Below are 21431 nucleotides of genomic sequence, written 5' to 3' on the forward strand. Positions count from 1 at the left end.
TAACTGGTGGTCTAATCATGAATCATAGATAACATTATGTATACCACGTTATTGTTGGTGGATGGTAAATTATCCTTTTATTAGGTCTGTAAAATAAAGAGATAATAAATTAATTCGAAATCTGGTATTATTGTTGTTTAATACTTTAAAAATGTAAACGATTATTGATCTTTTAAACTATTGTTTATTTATTGTTATTCAATATATAATCATTTAAATGAGATTTTATTAAATGTTTATTTTATATTTTTCATTCAATAGTATACCAGTACATATAACCAAGGTTAGAGTAGTCACCCCATGATTATACAACAAATAAAATATTTTAGGTTAACTAAAGATTTTTATGATAAATGACAATGCAAAAAGTAAACAAAACTAAATCCATTTTATAGTTAATATCTTTTATTTTATAACTAAAAGCTAAAAGAAATAAATTGTCGATCAAACCATTCATAGTATATTTCTCTCGCATTGATTTTTTTGATAATTGGTAAGTTTTTTATTTTATTTTATAATCATTTTTAGTTTAAGTTTAGGTTAGTATCTAAAAGTAAATATATTTACAAGCATATAAAATATGAAAAATACGTAATACTAGTTTTTTGTTTGTTTCTTTATTAATTCATATAATTAATATGTATTAGGTATTGAAAATTTTTTTTCTTCAGGGTATTTTACTAGTTAATTATTACATGGTATGATGTACTTATATAATGGAAATTAAAAATCAAAACATTGTTATTATTTTTAGTTTTTGTTGAATATTTGTTAAACATATATATATATCTTATACCTAATTTTATTTACTTAATTTCAAGTAAATATTATTATCTAAATTTATTATTTTAGTTATAATTCAATTTTAAAATTGTATCTTATCAGTTGTATGTGTTATTTACTGTAATTTATATTTAATGACAGATTGTAATTCACATACCTATCTCATCCCAATCATGGAATTATATAAACAAGGAGCAGAATCAAAAATATATACTATTCTATATTCAGAACAAAAAGCTATTGTTAAAGAACGATTTTCAAGACAATATAGAAACACAGTATTGGATTTAAATATACGAAAAGAACGTACTAAAGCTGAAGCTAAAGCTATTTTGAGATGTAAACAGGGTGGTATTGCCACACCTGTTATATATTCTTTGGATTTAAATGACTACAAAATAATAATGGAATTTATAAATGGTCAAACAGTTAATGAATATCTAACTAATATGAAAGATAACAGACTAGATGACAATGGTAATTTGAAAAAATTACTTTTGAACATTGGAGCTATCATAGGAAATATGCATTCTCTTGGAGTATTTCATGGCGATCTAACGACTTCCAACATCATAAGAAAAGATGACGGCACATTGGTGTTAATTGATTTTGGTCTTAGTCATTTTAATCCAAGTGTTGAAGACAAAGCTGTGGATTTATATGTTTTAGAAAGAGCATTTATCAGTACACATTCTTACTTTTCAGACTTATTTGCAGTTATTACGGATGGTTATAAAAGTGCTTATAAGTTAGATGTTCAAGCTGTTATTAATCAATTTCAAAATGTCCGAAGTCGAGGTCGTAAACGGCTAATGATTGGATAGTTAATTTTATTTTATTTTGTGTATTTTATACTTAAAATAAAAATTATTTTATTGTACTTATTGGTTCTGATTTTAGTATTATTATAATATCCTATCCTAATTTAATGTAATTGTTTATAATGATAATTCATAGTAGCTACTTGATAGTATCAGTTAACAGTTATTTTATTATTTTAGTAATTCATTTTAGCTATAAAAAATATATTATTTTTTTACAGATCTAATATGGACATAGCTGAAGGCGTTACACCAGCATATCTGAAATTGGCACAGATAAAATTTTGCCTAACTCTCCCTCAGTATAAAGATGATCCAGATCTAATTTCATCTTTATTAGCTGGTATAGTCCAAAATAATATGGCTCCCTACTATAAAGAAGTATGCACAGATTTGTCATGGAAGTTTGATCAAACCCTTTATGATAAAATGGCTGCTAATAATGCTAAGCGCATGGCAGAACTTGAACAAGAAAAAAATCCCACCATGGTAGATGATGATGACCCAGTATCTGGTATATGGCAAGCAAAGTTGCTTTATTTATGTTCCATTGGTGACCGTGAAGAAGCAACAAAATTGGCCGAATCTAAATTAGAAGAAAAAAATGTACCTAAATCACAGCAAATTGACACTGTATTCGCTCTATTTAGAGTTGCATACTTTCATGGATGTGATATTCCGGCAATGAAAAAAGCTATAGACAAAGCCACAGAGTTAATTGAAGGAGGATCTGGTGGAGATTGGAGTGCCAGAAATAAACTTAAAGCATATGACGGTATTTGGAGTTTGGCAATACGAGATTTCAACCGAGCAGCCAAGCTGTTTGTAGATGTTGTACCTACATTTGAATCATATGAACTTGCTGATTTCAGCACTATCATCAAATACACTGTGTACTCATCGATGATTGCTTTCCCTAGATACGAGCTAAAGAAAACACTCATGCATCATGGTGTTATGGCTCAGGCTTTAAACTCAGATTCTAAAGAATTGAAAGATTACTTTGTGTCATTATATGAAGGTCAATACTCTAAATTCCTAGTTTATTTAGCACGCATTGAAAAGAATATGAAACAAGACCCATTGTTACACCCTCACTATAAGTATTATGTCCAAGAGATGAGGCTATTGGCATATAAACAAATATTGCAAGCATATAGGTCGTTGAGTTTGGATTATATGGCTGAATCATTTGGTGTGACTAAAGCATTTGTGGAAAAAGAAGTTGCCAGATTTGCAGCTGCTGGACGTTTAACTTGCAAGATTGATCATGTTGCTGGAGCTGTGGTGACAAGTAGTACATCCAAGTGTAGCTTACAATTAGGAGCGCCCGAATCTAGGCTGGAACGTGGTATATTATATCAGACTACTGTGAAAAAAGGCGATATATTGTTGAACCGGTTAAAAAAATTGGCTAGAGTTATGGATTTCTAAAAACTAAACATTGTAAATTTTTTTTTTTCTTTATTGTATTTAAAAATAAATTAATATTAAATTATGAGTTAATGCATTATGCGTATATATACATAAATTTATGTATGTATAATTACTTAAATTCTAATTTATCCAATTTTATTTTTTTTTGTATCTTCACATTCATTTAAAAATAACAATAGACTATCTTTATAAATTAACTTTTTAATGATTTATTTATTTAAATCTATTTTTGGTTATAAAAGTTTTCTTAAATATATTCATATCATTCTCATACTGAAAATTCATTGGTTTAAATGCTTGTATACAATAAATGTAATCTAATTTAATTTTTATAACATAATTAAACGATTTAGTGTATTATATGTATTATGGACGTCGGTGTAACACTGTTACATTAATAAGCTAAATATTTATTTAAATGTAGTCATTTAAAGTTTATGGTGAAAAGTAAAAGCGCCCAGTGTATATGTTATGAAATTTAAATAAACACAATAAAAAATTTCACAAATTCAAATATCAATAAGTCTATAATAAAAATATTGAATAGGTTTAATAATATTGCTAAACTAGTAAGATGAGGTTGAGGTTAAAATAAATTTTTTGATTTAGTCGCCAACCAGTTTTTGTCAGTGGCTATTCTGGTTAATCATTGAACTTATTTATAAATATACATTGAAAAATATTTTTTTTTAAATCAGTGAAAAGATTAATAGGGAATCCTCATTTTCAATATTTTTTCGGAATGCAATACCTTGACATCCCAAATATAAAAAAAATATCTATAAACGTTTCTAAATTAGATCTATTCTTCAGGATAAACTTTACGAGAATTTAATACTTGGTACAGAATGTTACCAGTTATCTTACTATTTTTACTAGACTTATGTCTATCAATTTTAGTTCAATGATCAATAGATCAATAAATTAACAATTTTGTCCTCGACTTCTAGTATACAAAAAACATAGCAAACATGATTAGAATACTCAACACCTCATTCTGTCATATTTTATTAAATACATTAATTAATATTTACCTTTTCCCAATTTATAAAATCACTTTCGATAAAAACACGATCAATAGAACTACATTCAAGTATTCGACAATTAAAGAAAAAAATTGCGCCTTTTTCATAACTTACCCATTACGCAATACACATAAACTCGGTACTTGGCATTGAATGATCTTTATTGTTTATCAAAAACTGACATAAGATACATCTGAAAATAGATTATTGAAAAAAATTATTGGATTGGTTTGTTTTTATTTATTAGAACTTTTTACAATTTACATAGTGCCTCTAATAACAGTGTAAGGTAAGTTACTTTAAAAAGTAATAAAGTGCTGTGCTAGTTACTTTGACATACATGTTATTAAATTACCTATTTTACTTTTTCAACTATAAAATAACATACTTATTGGTAAAATTGTTGTGCAAATCTTGTACTTAAATGTCGTATCGAAATCCTTATTCCTTAACTTATTTTTTTGTGGGTATTTAAACGCTTCAAATCATAATTTAAGGTATTTGAATAGTCATTCAGTTCACGAGTATTATTTTGTGAAATATTAAGTGATTTTGGATCATCTAGATCAGAATTATTTGTATTTATCAAAACATTTAAGTAGGATTGGGTTTTTACCTGTTCAAAATATAAAAATAATATGTATGAATAAAATTAATAGTTTTCATTTTTTAATAAGCACCTATCGAGAGGAGCGGGTTGTGTTTATTGGAATGGCCTTCTGAGTATCATCTTCAGACTTTAGATTTTATTTAAATTAAAAATGTTAAACACGCTTTACAGTAACAGACAAACAGTTAACTATTTAACTTTTAAATGAATATAAATTTAGCGAATTAAATGTATAAGATACAATACGAACATCGGATTATGCGATCGTTTATCCTCAGTCCGTTACTGTGGTAATACCTATGCAATGCAGAGTGTCCGAACTAATGAACTATTAATCAATAATAATCATTGCCTACATAGGCCATCAACTGATCATAGTTTAATGAACAAAAATCCAATGACCTATAAATTATTACTATTATTATATCAATTATAGCTATAACCATTGCATAGGTATAACTTATATAGATTATGAATTATATAATTTATTATAATAAAGATTAAACATGTTTATATTATATTAAAATATTTTAGGGAGAACTTAAGATAGATCAGGAATGGCTAAGCCCCTCTTTTTACGTCCATACTCTTAATCAATTAGCTAAATTACCTACATACCTACGTATATTAGCGGTTGTCGGCCTTTTTTGTTTCACGCATCTCTCTAAATAAAAACATTTAATCGCGCTTCTCTTAAATGAATGAAACAATATTTTTTATTAGTGTATACTGTATATTATATTAGCACTTAAAATGTATAGGCACAATATTAATATTTACACCACGACTTCCCTGTTAAGTGTTTGCGCCTCCCAAGGGTGGCGTGCCTACAGTTAGGGGACCGCTGACCTATATTATTCAAGTTTTCATACTAATTTAATTTCTCGAACTAACCCGCTATAATTTAACAACTATTCTTCGTCTCACTTCCCAGTAATTTACACTAAAGACTACAAAGACATTAGCCTAGAGATCTGCTAAAATAAAAAATAAAACAATATAATACCTACTTAAAAAGGTCGGGTGATACTGGTGATAGTGTCCACTCACAAATGCTAATACTTCTTTATTATACGTGTTACAATGTCATACCTTATATTATTATGTCATCAATCTTATTTATTATACACTGTACAATTATATATATATATTAAAAATTAACTATTTTTAAATAAAAAATCATTTTTGTTTGGAAAGTTTATATTACTGTGCCCATTGCTTATACGAACTTATTTATGTTAAATATGCTTGAATTATTTATTGGATTGAAAATACATAAATAGCTACGTGTAAAGTACGCCCAGATTATTATCTTTGCAGGTAGAGAATGTGATTAAATAAGTGATTTTGTTTAGTGAATGAGTGAAGTCACGATGACTGAATGACTGAACAGTATTCGAACCACAGTGTGGAAAGTAGAAAATGTGTTTGAAAATAAACGACAATTTTAAATCCTGCATAAATGCAGAATAATTATTATAACCGTTCTCTAAATTCGGGTAGAGAAAAGTGACAAGATCGTAACAATAAAAAGACGCAAAACGTTTGTAATAAATTTAAGCGACAATAATATTATAACAATAATTGACAGAACGGAATATCATGGATCATTAAAGATAATAACTTTTAAAGACAACAAGGATGTATAGCCGTATAGGTACGTGTAACTGCAGTATTGTTATGAAAATTAAAAGCTAATATCATTTAAAATATATTTAATTTCGTGGTAATGGTTTGACTGTATTGCAATGACGTGTCCGGGGCCGATATCTCATGATACAAAAACCACCGATTTGTCCGATTTAGCGAGTGACGCGGGGGTGGTGAAATACGTTGGGGTGGTTTCAAGGCCGAGATCGTTTTTGATACCTAGGCCTGACGTCTTTTTAAAACTGCGTATTACGGTAATGATAATTATTATCAACAATAATATTGAATGATGGTTGAGAAAAAAATAGTTTTATAAAATTACTCGCACCGGCCGTTTATTTCGGACTGTTAGGATATATGGATTCAGTTGTAATCGCTCAGTGTGACTTGATTTAATGGGAGTATAGTAATGGATACCACGGAACCACAGAATAAGGTATCCAGTTGAAATGCTTTTTTTTTCACACTTTAAATAAACATTGAATAAAATATGTAATTTTATGCGTCAGCGTGTCGGAAATATTTTATGAATAGTAATTTTTTTTTTTCATTGAGTGGTTTTCAATATTTGTGGCACTGACGGTGTTGTGCATTGTAAGTGGTCCATACGGTTAAACCGTCTTTAACCGCGGTTTTCCGATATAAATTTAAAGTCTTGTGCATGCCGCCATCAAACCGGGCGCAATTTATATGATGTGATTTGATCATGGATCAAAGGCGGCTGCAGATTGTGGCCGGGGGGGGTATTGCTCCTCCCCGCTATTTTAGTTAATATTAAATATTAATTGTTTTTATAAATACATTTTTAAGTATTATAGATGATGTAAACAAGTATTTAAATGAACTTAACATACGTAGAATAAATAATTCCAAGATTAACATCTAAACAAACATTAAGAATTAATCATCCTTTATCAAGTCCTGCAGATTATTGTAGAAAATCAATATATATACTATATTTAAATTCATTAATTTTATTCTTAAATGATAGATTTGCAGAGGATAATGAAAAATTTACATTTATTCAATTTATCCGAAATATTTACTAAAAATATCAAATCATTTTATGGAGAGTTAGTTGATAATTTAGAAGAAGGTTTTGTGTAGACGTGTGATATGACATTTCAATATTTGGAAAGTAAAAACAATTGACAATAATATGGATTTTGTAATGTTATTAAAATAAATCACATTCTTACTTTTAACAAAGATTTGTATTTTAATAGTAATTACACTTCCATTTATTACATGTCGTGTTGAAAGATCTTTTGGGTTTGAACCTCATATTTTTAAAATTGGATAAATACATTATTATATTAACTATTTGATTTTTTTTCTTTTTGTTAGCTCACTAAAAAAATTGAAAACATGGCTTTGCAATTCTATTACCCAACACCGCTTGAGTGGATTAGCTTTAATGTATACATTCATAATGATATATTTAAAAACTAAGAATCTATGGTTATATAGAGAAAACTATAAAGTTATTTTGTGTAGACTCTATGTTGAACTCTATGGTTGAATTTTTATTTATTAATTAATAATTAATAATTTATTATACTCTGCAATGCTTAAAACTTATAACAATTTTTATTTATTATTTGTTTAATTTTTTAATTTGCTGATTTTTCTATAATTTTTCTAATAATATAACTAAAAGCTTTATTTAAATATACAGATATTTAATATAAACTTTTTTATTTCATTTCAATTTGTATTTAGCATTTTATGAAAGTATGGTAATCTAGATTAAATTTTTAAGCTTTCATTTTTTTTAACGATAGTCTTATACTTTTGACTTTGCCCCCCTCTCCGGTAAAGTTAAACAGTAGGCGTCCTTGTCGTGGACACATTAATTACACGAACTGTGCGTCTGTTCGTCAGTGGTCATACCTTGTTGCTGTAGGTTGTTGAGATCCAAGTGATCCAACATTGTTAGAAGGAGATAGTAAATGCTTGTACATATGACGGGTCTTAAAGTGAAAACTATACGAGTTTTTCGAAATATATTGTTTAACTTCTATGTGTGTGTGTGTCTCTCTCACTATTAATTATACAGTATTTTTCTTACAATTATATTAGCTTGTCATTTTTTCAATATAATCATTCTGTTTCCCTATAAATTTTTATAGAATTTGTTTCTATTTGTACTCGAGCGAACTTAATACAATAGCTGAGGCCTGGCAAAATCGATGAAATACCAATAAATTAAACATTATATTATAATTATGCATTTATATGTAATATAATTTGTATACAATAATACGGTTAACGCCATCATTTTTACATTTTAAGTTCCTTAAAATATTAAAATATCAAATTGTACAAAATAAAAATCGAATCAATATCTAAATAAAATTACTTTAGAATTTTTGTAGAGACACTTTACTTTTTTAAAGCAGTAAAAAACTACATTGGCTTCCGAATAATATGCGTTTGTAAACGTATTGAAATAATATGTTTGATGTTCTTATTCATTAGTATTTTATTAGAAGACAATTATTTGATTATTGATGCACGTTGAGTATTCATGTATAATTCGATATAATACTATATTAACAACTACTGAATGACGGAGTGTGAAAAATATTATTTTTTTCGTATTTGTAACAGTAGATGATTCAATCAACGTTGCATTTGTAGGTTGTTATATTAGTGAAATTTAGGTAGGTATTTCGTACTTATTGATTTTTTCAGGTTTTGTTAAAGTGTTTGGATAAAGGTGTTAATTATACACAAGGTCTTTATAAACAACAAAATAGCAAACAAAAGAATTGATTATCATTATGTAATAACAATTAATTATATTATCATAATAAATAAATAATAATACAACTAACATTGCATAATAAATGTATTTCAACACAGTTATAATTATTATATTTATGTATATGTATAGTATGTATATTATATATGCCTACATATTTCATAATGATAATAATGTTATTATAAAGCTTAGCAACAATAACAACTACCAGTGTAAAAAGCTTAAAAACTACCAAAAAAAAAATTTATATTTATAATAAACATACAACGAAAGATCTACATTATTATATAAACCATATTTAAAAATATCCATGTATAAATCTTTGTGTATTTATATTTTATGTATAATTTGCACTTATTAGTGCTTAGCCACTGAGCGTTGTCGTCGTTTAAAAAGCTGCTACGTATAAAGTGTTCTAGATTAAATCAAATTAATCAAGCAAAAACTGAATTTCAGTCTCTTGAATAATATGTTCCCCACTATATTATTTTGTTTCAACAAAATCATGTGTTTAACGTAAAAAAAGAAAAAAATGTGAAAAAGATGGCTTCTCACCCGTGGCTAAAATAAAAACATTTGAATGATTTAAATGTGTTTCCCACAAACAAATTTCGTCAACATTTGAAAAAATAAAATAAATACTTTGGCATGAAATTAAGTAAAATCACAATCATTTTCTTAAAAAAAAAAAAAAACAAAACAAAATAAAAATAAAGTTGTCAACGGTTTTGTTACAGTATAGCCGTCAACAAAATGTATAAATGCCATCTCCAGTCAGACCTCACTATTTCGGTGAAAATAAAAAAATATTGTAACAACGAACAAAACATATTATTCTTGGCCCTCGTTTGTATTGTCATTGTAGGAACGCGTTCCATAAAGTAAGAACAATTAAGAGCCTTTTTTATTTTTTTTAAGTGTAATCTTGTAATACTGATATGTGGGCGGAATCGAGGGGCAATATATATATATATATATATATATATTATAATATTATATGTGTATTGTATACATATGTCATGTATACTATAATACAAGGATATTTGGTTCTTTTGGGCGACTAGAGTAACTAACGACAATTCATGCAAGATTAATGTATTACACGTATAAATAGAAGTAATAATAGAAGTTAATGACTAGGTTTTTTTTTTCCATAAATGTATGTTTTCAAACAGCGTAGATCAATTTAGCCAATCGTTATGCGTGGGTGGTTCATTCGTTTAGTCTTTATTTGGGAGACGGTAGGTTTTCGTTTACGGATATCGATAGTCGCCGAATGTTTGGCCGATCGTAGTCTTCCATACTCATACCGCGTGACAAACTACGCCTCGGACGCTCGCCATCTGATGAACTGCCCGAGAACGTGCGCTGTCTCTCGATACCTGGCAACGTGACTGATGTAAGTAGTCCTTGTCCCTTGCAGAATAACAGGATGCTTTGTGCCATTTTTGCCGGCTAAGGAAAAATAAATCGATCATTATGATATTAATTACGTTATAGATAAACGAACGGTGTACATAAAATACTGTTATATTATTATATGATATGAATTATGCAACTAGTTATGTTAATTATCAAGAACTAGGTTTATTATTTTATAGACTTAGAAACTTAAACAGTTTTTGTTGTTGAAATTAATTTTTTAAGGTAAAATTTGATAAACGTACACGATTGAGTTAGCTATTAAGAGGACGTCATGCGCGAATGTGTTATCATGTGTTTATCTCTGTCCTAAAATCGTATAACACTGCGAATTTGTTAAATTTTCATAACAAAGTGAATTGACATTTTATAAAACGTAGAGAGGTGAAAGTACGTCATCAGTAAGTCTCTCGCGAGAGCCTGTGATTTCTCTAAGGATTATTATGTTTATGAAATATGTTATGATTTAATTTAATATAATCATGTTAATAAAAAGCTTATTACACTATATCGGAACTGCTGAACACAAAATAATGTGCTATATTATACGTATGTATTATACATTTGTATACGACGGAGACAGCACAGACGTGTATCGTGAGGCGTTCTGTTAATGTATAAACGCGCAATTAACTTTTTAGATTTCATAATGTTTATTATTAATTAAATTTAGAGCTATCTTACAGCTTCTGCTAAAACATCGCCAGCCCTCTCAATTTTCAATAATGTAGCCTTGTGCTTGTTCAAATCGCGGTGTAATTTCTCGACGACATTAGCGTAAGAGCCCAAAACTCCAGTTACCAATAATATGTCTTGACTGTAATCTTTAAGCATAAGATCCTTTCGGCTAAAATATTTTTTTAAATTACATGATTAAAATATTATTTTTATTGATACGATTTATCATACATACTTGAGAAATGCGTTTACGTATTGTTTGAGATTTTTTGAGTTTATAGTGCCTTGAAGACGTTTTACAAACTCATTGATGACCAACTCTTTGTCCGGGTTTGTTTCATTCATGAGTTGCTATAAGTAAAATATAAACTGTGTTTAGAACTGAACGATTATGTTTTAGGTTGATAATTAACTTACATGTCCAAATTTGTGGAAAATTAAATAATCCATCGCTGATTGACTCACAGTTGATTTTCCTTTCCAGTTTACAAACTAAAATGTTATCATATATATATATAGTATTTATAATATGTGTATGAATATGAAATATATTAAACTCGAGAATCATTGATATGATTGAGATACATCTACAGTATAGTGTATACTGTATAGTACACACTCACTTTTGATTTAAAGTTTTCCTTCACCGATGTAGCCGATCCAGTACAATTTATGAGTATCAACCCCAAAACTCGGGAAGGATGTGCCAAACCAAACCTAGCCACTACATTGGCACCAGCTCCTTCTCCTAATCCAATAACATAACGAATGTGCAATGTATCCAAAGCTGCCACTAAATCTTCTCCTAGCACTTGCAATGATGGAAATTGAAAACTTTAAATCAAACAAAAGTAAGAATAGAAGTTAAGTATAAAAATATTTTTATTTACAAATCTTAAATATTGTAAACGATACAACTTATGAATTAATACTGGAAAAAGATTTTTATCATAACACTTACGAGTCGGGTAGAGTATCAGCGTTATCCTCATGTCCAGGAACGTCAATATGAATAAATATTGATCGGTCTTTAATTTCACTCATGCATGGCTGGTTGACGAAGTTCTCAAACGATATGTCTTAAAAAATTAATTATAAACAACCATAATTATTTAATTTAATTAATTAATTCCTAAACATTTAAATTATACACGAATTAATAATTTAAATATCCATCTAAAATTCAATCTTGAATGTTCAAGCATCAATGAGTGAAATAATTCTTATGAAGTTTGATTCAACTTACGATTACATCCCAGGTCATGAACAGTGAGAAATATTGCTCTTTTGTCCTGTTGGTTAAGATCTCCCTAAACAAAATTAATACGTACTATCATTAGTTAAAAATATTCTAATTTAGAAATAATAGACATTTTTTTATTTGATAAAATAAAATTAGAATTGATCTTAGTATATTAGCTACATTTTAAATAATGTTAAGCCCAATTAAAATAATCATTTTTTTGAAATATTTTCAATAGAAAAGAATAATTATTTATCCAATATACATTAATACGTCATATTCCTCTATTTATTTTATCACGATAAAAGCAATTCAATATTTATTATAATTTTTGACATCATATTTACATTTTATTTAAAATAGGTAACGCATTTTTATAATGAGCTATAAAAATTCCAAATATCAGTAAGTCAAATGTATTATAAATTTATAAATTACTATGTAAAAAAAAAAAATATGCATGTTTCATTTATCTTATATATACAGATTTTATTTGGTTACACGCATTTTAATTTAAAAGAAACTTTTGAGATAAAAAGTGTTTAAGTAAACCTAATACTTCATAGATAATTCACAGATAAATATAATTTATTAAAGTTTAAATAAGAAAGTTGCTGATACAATGAAATCAAACAGTTTGGTACTACAGGTTTCCCATACGAGTAATTTATATATATATATTATTTGCTAATGTATCAACACAAAATTTTGAACTTGCTTATTTATTAAAATATATCTATAAAATAATATTATGTACAATAAATTAATATTTATTTATTTTTTCATAATTTCAATAATATTTTTTAAGCATATTATTTTGGTATGAATGTTTTTTTTTTTTTTGTAAAATTTATATGTATTTATACTAAATTATTTAATATCTTATTTAACATTTTTTCTACTACAACATGTAGAATTAAAAAAATAAATATATTTTTAAAGTATATTTAAATAATATAATAACATATAATATTCTTATAATTTTTAATTCAATGAATATACAAATATACATTGTAATCGATATTGCGTGATTTTAAAAAGTATAGCGAAGAAGGTTATCATAAAATATTCTGCTTACACTGGTCATTATTTCAGCCGATATATTTAAAACAAAAAAATTAAACATGAAAACAATGAATTATCTATTCATTGAGAGATATTTCAAGATACTTCAACCTTTAAATTATGAAAAAGTTTACTATAAAAATATTTTCTGTCTCGATTCTAGACAATTTAGTAATCAGTGCATCTACGTAAGTTATTATTTTATACAAGCATAACTATTATATTTTTTGTAAGAAGTAAATATCAGAAGATTGTTAAAATGTATTTAACATAAATGTAAAAGCATATTAAAAATAATATTATTAAGTGTTTTATAAATTATTTTATTTTTACTTATTAGTAAAAAAAAAAAAGATCAATTAGCTTAATTAAAAAGAATCGTCTACTAATTTATGATAAGTGATTGTTTAAATTTAAACAGAAAATATAAATAATTATTAAATTGAAATTATCGATCTTTACCTGAACGTGAATATAGACATTGCCACTTCTCTCTGTCTTGACGAGGAATTTCTGAAAGAGATAAAACAATATGTTAATTAGCATGAATATTTTGTAGTATTAAAAATATTTTCTGTGAAAATATAATAAAATATTTGTAAAGGAAGTTTAATTATTCACTATTAGTCATTATAAAATATTTATTAAATTTTAAAAATATTCTTTATTTTTAAAAATAATAAAATTGTTTTAAAATAAAATAAAATAGGTTGATACTTTTATAAATTTATCTATTACTTATCAGTTATTACTTATTAATATCCTTGAATTCAAAAAAGATAAAATACTTAACTCTAAATACTATACACATTATTATATGACATTATCTGTAATACTTATAAATAAATATTATTATGTTAATTTTTTTTATCATAGTGAAGATTCCTTTAAAAGACTTTGAGTATACTTATATTTTATAAGTTTTTTAAGGTATTTCATCGTAATTGTAGATTTAAATTCAAAATTATATATTCAATTCCACATAGGGAACATTTGACCGGCATATACTTCTTTATGCATATTTAGCTATATAAATACCAGTATGAAATTTGAATAAACTGAACTAATGTTACATTAATGATTTATGATTAAAGTCGTTATAATATATGGTATCAATACTAGTTAACTTAATTATACAGATTATTTCAATCAAACAGCTATAGTTATTTTTATTATAAATATAGAGATTCAGTATATAATAATATTATTATTTATAGGTATATTAATTAATTTAAAATGTGTAATATTTATTTAACTTATGGATATTGTAGAATCATATATTTATACTTTGTTTGGTATATCGTGCATATTTTAATTAACTTAAATTGATGATACAAACAAGTAAGAAGAAATATGTAATAATTGTATCATTTTTTTTTTTTTTATTTAAAGAAAATTTACAATCTGTACAAATAATTGTATAATAAAACACTATCTGGGGGTTTTTTTTATGTCGTTCTTGAAAGAGACGCAATTTTCATCCTGATGGTGGGTAGATAGAATAATATAGAGGGACTTTCTGGATTTTTAGTTTTTAAATTAGATAATATAATTAAAAAGTCTAAAAATATATCCTGATATAATTTAATGATACATTACCTAATTACATTTAATATAATTAATAAAATTTTTTAATATTATATAGATTATGATAATATATTATACTTCAAAAAAAAATAAATGATGATTATTGTTTGTTGTATAAGACATAATAAAATCAGTAACATTGTAAATCAGTGCAGCACAAGTCAAAAATTTCAAGTTTTTTTATCAAAGCTTTTAAAGTTTTAATAAATTTTCCTTGAAAAAAAAATATTCTAAATTAGATACTGTAGATATTATGTTGAACAATTATTTTATTATGAAAGATATTTAAAAAATATATATCTACAAGTTTGTATAATATTATTTATAAAAAAGAGTTGTTATAATATTAATATTTTATTTCCAATTATTCAATATTTAGTAATTTCTAACGCTGGAAAAAATAAATACCATTATTATATTATTAGACTAAAACAATTGGTATTAACGATTACATATTTATTGCCTTTTTTTATTAATTATTATAAGAATATTCATTTTTTTTGAAAAAGTTAAAAGTTGTAATAATAGGTATATAAAAAGCGAAGTATGCTACATGGCGTAAGAAATAATATATCATTATAGCATTATAGCGACATATGATAAAAAAATCAACGTATTGATAACTGAATTACTGAAATAGAACAATTTACCATCATAATATATCCTTAATGATTCTTGAACCATGACAATATTCTTTATACCTTCACGTCATGTTATATTATTTATAGAAAAAGGTTTATCATCGATCAGTATGACTGTATTGATATGTATGTGAACATATTATAAAACGGTGTGATTATAAAACCTATAGTGTTTTCTAGTTTTTTATGGGTTTTAATTAATATTAAAAAAATTTGGATCGGCTTTAAGGTATTTGTCTCGTTTTATTTCCATTGTAAAGCTAGCGCATTGTGTTGCATTATTTTTTGTTATTTCAAAGCGATAAAAAATAGCATATCTAAATATTCAAAAAAAATTAGGGTTCAAATTTAATAACTGTTTGGCAGAAGATCATTTCAGTTATTTAAAAAATTATCATAGAAATTTTGAAAATAAATTTTGTAAAGAAGTTCCAAGTATTATATTTTAATATTCAATCAATATATGTGCAATTTCTGAGTAATTTTTGTACTCTAAAAAAATAACCACAAAAGTAACTAAGTCTAAAAGTATATATATATATATATATATATATATATATATGTTAAGTAAAAATGTTACATATATTTTTATGTATCTAAACCTAGGTGGCAAGAAAATATTAAAAGTATATAAATAAATAGTAGGCAAATTGATATGTGCGATAAAAAATTCGGGGAGATTTACAATAGTTACAATACGCAAATATTGTATAATTATTATTAAATATTATCAGTTGTAATATAAGCTATTGTAATTTTTGAAACATAGTATTAGCAAGACATATGATATTTTCTGCTCGAAAATTAAATTTTGATAGGTCAAAAAAATTGCTACAATTTTATTACATATATCAAACATTTTATTCCGTCGAAAAAATAAAAAAATAAATATTTTATATGAAAAAGCTTATCAACATTTTGAGTATCTTATTTAATATTTTCTTTTAAATAACAATGAAATAATGAAAATAGTTTTTTTAAGAACTACTATAAAATATTTTTAGATAACACTTTGCTAAACAAAAATAAAAATTACTCTAATATTAAAATTTCTTATAACTTTATTCAAAATGTATAATATATTCAGTGAAAACTTATGCAGATTTTAAAATGAAATTTACTATTTTAACAACATTTAAAAAATGATAATTATAAATATTGTATTAAGTACAAAAAGACGTGTTTTAAATTAAAATGTACATAGTGTAAAATTATAAAGTTTAATAAAAAATACAATGTATAATATTATTGTAATAAATATTATAATTTATTTTTTGGGGCTCCTTCAACCTGCATAAATAATGGGAGCTTATTAGTACATTCTGATGTTTAATGTATCTCTAAAGAGTCTTGAGCGTTAATAAAAACTAGACAGAGTTTAAATTTTAAGTCATGGTTGAGGTATTAAAAACGATAATATTATAATCATGATCATTATAAAACTTGAGTACTCATAAAAATTGTTGAAAACGATAAATTTTGGCTCGCTAAGCATATCAAAAAATCATGATATAAGAATTTAAAATATTATTTATTATTAAAAAAAGTATACCCTTATAAAGTAAAATAAAATGTTATATTATAATGTATGAGAACGGTATGTATTCGCGTGTATACGTAAAGTGTGTATTGTAAACACTTATGCCCCTAAATTGCCTATAGTCTACGCCGTTCTACAGAGCTTTTTTTTTTGTGTCGGATCAGGTGTCAATGTCTTACGTATAATAACTAATTATACGTCTATGTGGTTAATTTGTTATATTTTTATGACAATATATTGTTACGCAATTTTGTGAAATACAACAATAGACGGGTATTGTATCATTCGTACGACAACAGAAACGTGTAATGTTGAATAATAATTATTATTGCACGTAAAACATAATATATACATATAACACAATATTACGTGTACCATCTGGAAGACGGAAAATATTTATAAACGTATACAAACTCACACACACACACACACAAATATATATATTATATACGTGTGCGCGTTTCCCGCCATCGCATTCTTCTGGACAAATAATCAATACCCCGAATGTGCGCCTTAGCAATAACGACCCTGGATACCGCCCGCCCAAACACTACTACCTCCCTCTAGAAACGCCTACGCTGCGTACCACGCCGACCTCTCCCGCACGCTCATCACATCATCCCGAGAGTAATATCATTCATCAACACGTTCAACTATTTTATTATTATTATTATTTTTCTTTCATTAACTTTTATTATCGTAAAAAAGAATCTGTTGTCGCGTACTGTAGTAGCACATCACACAGAAATATACAATATCTCGTTGGTTGTGTACGTCATACCGTTCGAGCGATCGTCGTAATAATAGTTTACTAGTTTTCAGTAAATAATAAATTATTTCGAGTGACTATTTTTCCGATGACGCACTGTAATAAGTGTACCTGCTTGTCACGCGACGATAAATACCGAAGTTACGCACTGGGGAATGGAAAACAGCTGTACTGGGTAAACATATTTCAAGGATGCGCGAGGAGAATGCTCTGATTATTAATGCGAAATCATTATGTTTTATAAAGTTGTTGCCGAGACCAAGGACAATTAGTCCTAGTGTTGGGGGGGGGGGGGGGGGGGATCGTTCGAAAAGAGGACGCTGTATAACATTCTTCCATATGCTGCGCGGTGCAAACACCTGCAGAAAATCGACGCGGGCGTCGTAATAATATCACGAACTTAATAACTACAATAACAACAACAACAACAACAACAACAATAACAACTACAACAACATCAATAACAACAACGACGACGACGACGACGCGACAACAACAACAATAACGACGATGACGGTTTACGGGTATATATAACCGTAAGCATCCCACCACTAATTTCATTATTATTATCGCATGCTATGAAGTATCACTTACTTGTGAGTCGCTCATGTTAAGTCGACGTTAGTATTGCGCGAGCGATTGCCAAGTCGGTAAAAATCCGTGTTTACGTATTTTACGCAAACGGTGCCCACGGTGAAATAGCTCGGCACGATCGTTGGGTTTTCCGGTCGTTTTGTTTTGATATTTATTTTCCCGATGACGACGGCGGCGGCGGCGGTTGTAGCGACGGCTACGGCAGACGTTCGGATGACGGGTGCGTTACTGTGCTAATGCTGAAGGGGTAGGTGGTGTACGCGAACACGGTCGGAGATACACGACAATTCGAACGTGGCGTACAGTATTGCCAACCCACCGACGGCCGTTTTGTATTGCGCGCGAGCTTTCGGGTCGGACGCGGGGTGTCGTAGGACGAGTCGGCTGCCCCGTATACAACACACAGACCCGACCCGCGGGGTGTGGACGTCCCGCGCCGTCGGAATTCAACAAACATATCGCACGATATTATTATATTATATACCACAGTATAATATGTTAATATATTGTACCATACTTAACGTGTGCGCGTCCTGCGAATTGTGTAAGCACACGGCGTGTGTGCGACTTGCAAAAAAAAAAAATAAAATCCTATAATAATATTACACATCTCTACGAGTGGCGTAGCGGGGGAGTTTTTATGCGAAAATATATTATATGTATACTGAATCGTACAACTATATGATATCGTTCAGATCTTTGAAAAACGTGTTATAGCGTATTATAGGGTTCCGTCTCATACTTGATATTATTAATAAGAAAATGTTGAGGACTAAAATAGAGAGCGTGTAAAGGCGCCTTCGTATTGTATATAGTACATTTAAATACAAAAATTAAAACTATCCTTCTAAAAAAAGGGTCTTGGTTACGCACCAATATCGCTTTACACGTAATACGAACTGAGACACCGAGTATATTGTGCTTAAGTATGTATATAGTCTATACAAGTGACCGTTTATTCAGATAAGTCATCATCTATAACTATAGAAATATAGGTCTATTTCAATGTGCGAATAATAATTATCATCATAGATACATTATTTTAGTCACTGCATGGTAGATCATTAAGTAAATGACATTTGTAAATATCTCGTTAGGATTGTGTATATATACAACATATTATTATAACATACGCTTGTATTCTTGCTACTGAGTTATATTTATGTATGGGTAGAGTTTCAGACTTTCCTACCGGACATTTTAACCTATTTCACATTTTACATATCATTTTCTTTAAATTAGAATTTATTATATATTTATTAGTTAATAGTTTTATGATAAATGTTTTAAAGGTTTTCTCGTTGTACCTAGTAATTACTTTAATTTTAATTTTCAAGATTCTATACATTTTTTTTTATAACTTAATAGTTTTATATAGATCACTAAGACCAGGGGTGGAAAATCCTAAACAAGTGTTTGCTATTTCAGAATTTTAATATCACTCCTACTGATATTAGTTAATATGCCTTTATGTGTGTATGTGTGTGTAGGTACTCATTTTATGGTTTTACAATTTGTTTACTACATACATCATGTAATGAAATAGGTGTTATTTTCTATTGAGAAACCGATACCTATCGATACTCGACATGCAATAAAAACCTTTGAAGTTTAAAATGATATATGTCAGCGGTTCTGTACATAATAATAGTAGCAATAACAGCTATTTGATACCGTGTAAATGGTCACAGGTTGTGTAAAGTATAAAATATAATGAGAAATAAAAAAAATAAATAAAACTATTCGACTTTCATACATGACCCATTAACGTCAACATATAAATTATGCATAAAATATAATATAATATATAGAGCCATTATAGTTTTGTGTGCTGCAAATTTCTTATAACAATAAGTATACAATTATCCGTTTCCTTGGAGACACTTTGCCAATACGGAGCGTGAATTTGCCAATCAAATAAACCTACACACATTATAATAAATAAATAAATATATGTATTATATATACATTATACATTATTATACATAGATATATCTGGTCATGAATTATAGACATTTTTAATGTAATTGTACGTTTAAATGCATTGGTTGAACAACAGTTTTTTTTTTATAATTGAACAATAATTTTTATTGTACCTGTATATGCGATTGGATTAAGTTCAATATATAATTTGTACACGATTACTGAATAAATATATGTCATTCTAAAAATTAACACCCCTATTTTTAAATATAAATGTATATTATGTGAATTCGTGTAGAACTCGATATAATGGATAGTTGAAATAAATTCGACTAAATATTAGTTTTTTTATTTCATAAAATATTGTAGTATATAATTATGATTTAAGTTTTCTGAGTACTGCTATAAAAAAAACATTTAGTACTAAAATTATTATAAATTTTTTTATTTTAATTTTTTTAATGTTTTAAAAAATAAATGGTCTCAAAAGTTTAATAACATATAAGTCATATAACTAATATATTAATATTAACAGAGTAATTAAATTAAACAATTATTAGATACACAGCATTGTAATGTTATTAAATATAGATAATGAGATTTATGAATAAAAGATTTGACATTGAAAATGATAACTATTATAGAAAGTTTATTATAAAAATAATTTTATCAGTTTATGAAGATTGTTATTTTTCTATTATTATAAATTAATTTCATCGATGATTATTTTTTGAAAAGTTTTAAGCTATTATAATTTAATTGTGCCATAACTGGGTATACGCTATATACAATGTGTTATATATACTATTATATTTTAATTTATAATTATATACAATATTTAATATTTAAGAGATACTATAAATTAAAATTACCAGA

At 27.0% G+C, this 21431-nt stretch overlaps 3 protein-coding genes across 4 annotated transcripts in view; 2 read left to right on the forward strand and 1 right to left on the reverse strand.

Annotated features, from left to right (window-relative positions):
* The first annotated feature begins 351 nt into the window (after positions 1-351).
* LOC112594476 (26S proteasome non-ATPase regulatory subunit 6) lies at positions 352-3112 on the forward strand. The gene is made up of 2 exons (XM_025339269.1): positions 352-493; positions 1826-3112. Exon 2 carries the CDS (start codon positions 1833-1835, stop codon positions 3036-3038), a length of 1206 nt encoding a protein of 401 aa, XP_025195054.1. The 5' UTR covers positions 352-493; positions 1826-1832; the 3' UTR covers positions 3039-3112.
* LOC112594479 (EKC/KEOPS complex subunit bud32) lies at positions 918-1663 on the forward strand. The gene has a single exon (XM_025339276.1). It carries the CDS (start codon positions 918-920, stop codon positions 1605-1607), a length of 690 nt encoding a protein of 229 aa, XP_025195061.1. The 3' UTR covers positions 1608-1663.
* Positions 3113-9216: 6104 nt separating the features above from the next.
* The window catches only part of LOC112594409 (uncharacterized protein ZK1073.1), a 32620-nt gene continuing 20405 nt past the window's right edge, over positions 9217-21431 (reverse strand). Inside the window, exons 1-9 of one of the 2 annotated variants that reach the window (XM_025339175.1) lie at positions 18633-18875; positions 13964-14014; positions 12440-12503; positions 12155-12272; positions 11817-12027; positions 11611-11685; positions 11429-11544; positions 11200-11362; positions 9217-10548 (exon numbers count right to left, since the gene is read on the reverse strand). In XM_025339175.1, coding sequence (XP_025194960.1) covers positions 10321-10548; positions 11200-11362; positions 11429-11544; positions 11611-11685; positions 11817-12027; positions 12155-12272; positions 12440-12503; positions 13964-14014; positions 18633-18647 — 1041 coding nt within the window. In that variant the 5' untranslated portion in view covers positions 18648-18875 and the 3' untranslated portion in view covers positions 9217-10320. Of the gene's footprint in view, positions 10549-11199; positions 11363-11428; positions 11545-11610; positions 11686-11816; positions 12028-12154; positions 12273-12439; positions 12504-13963; positions 14015-18632; positions 18876-21431 lie in introns of those variants that run through there. The other variant, XM_025339174.1, reaches the window with a different exon arrangement.

This window comes from Melanaphis sacchari, unplaced genomic scaffold (genome assembly GCF_002803265.2).
Source record: "Melanaphis sacchari strain LSU unplaced genomic scaffold, SCAv2.0 Contig22_pilon_pilon, whole genome shotgun sequence".
NCBI lineage: Eukaryota > Metazoa > Arthropoda > Insecta > Hemiptera > Aphididae > Melanaphis > Melanaphis sacchari.

Bases quoted from the DNA above. Each gene is read 5' to 3' on its own strand.
- LOC112594479 (XM_025339276.1), top strand. From the start codon at position 918: ATGACAGATTGTAATTCACATACCTATCTCATCCCAATCATGGAATTA.
- LOC112594476 (XM_025339269.1), top strand. From the start codon at position 1,833: ATGGACATAGCTGAAGGCGTTACACCAGCATATCTGAAATTGGCACAG.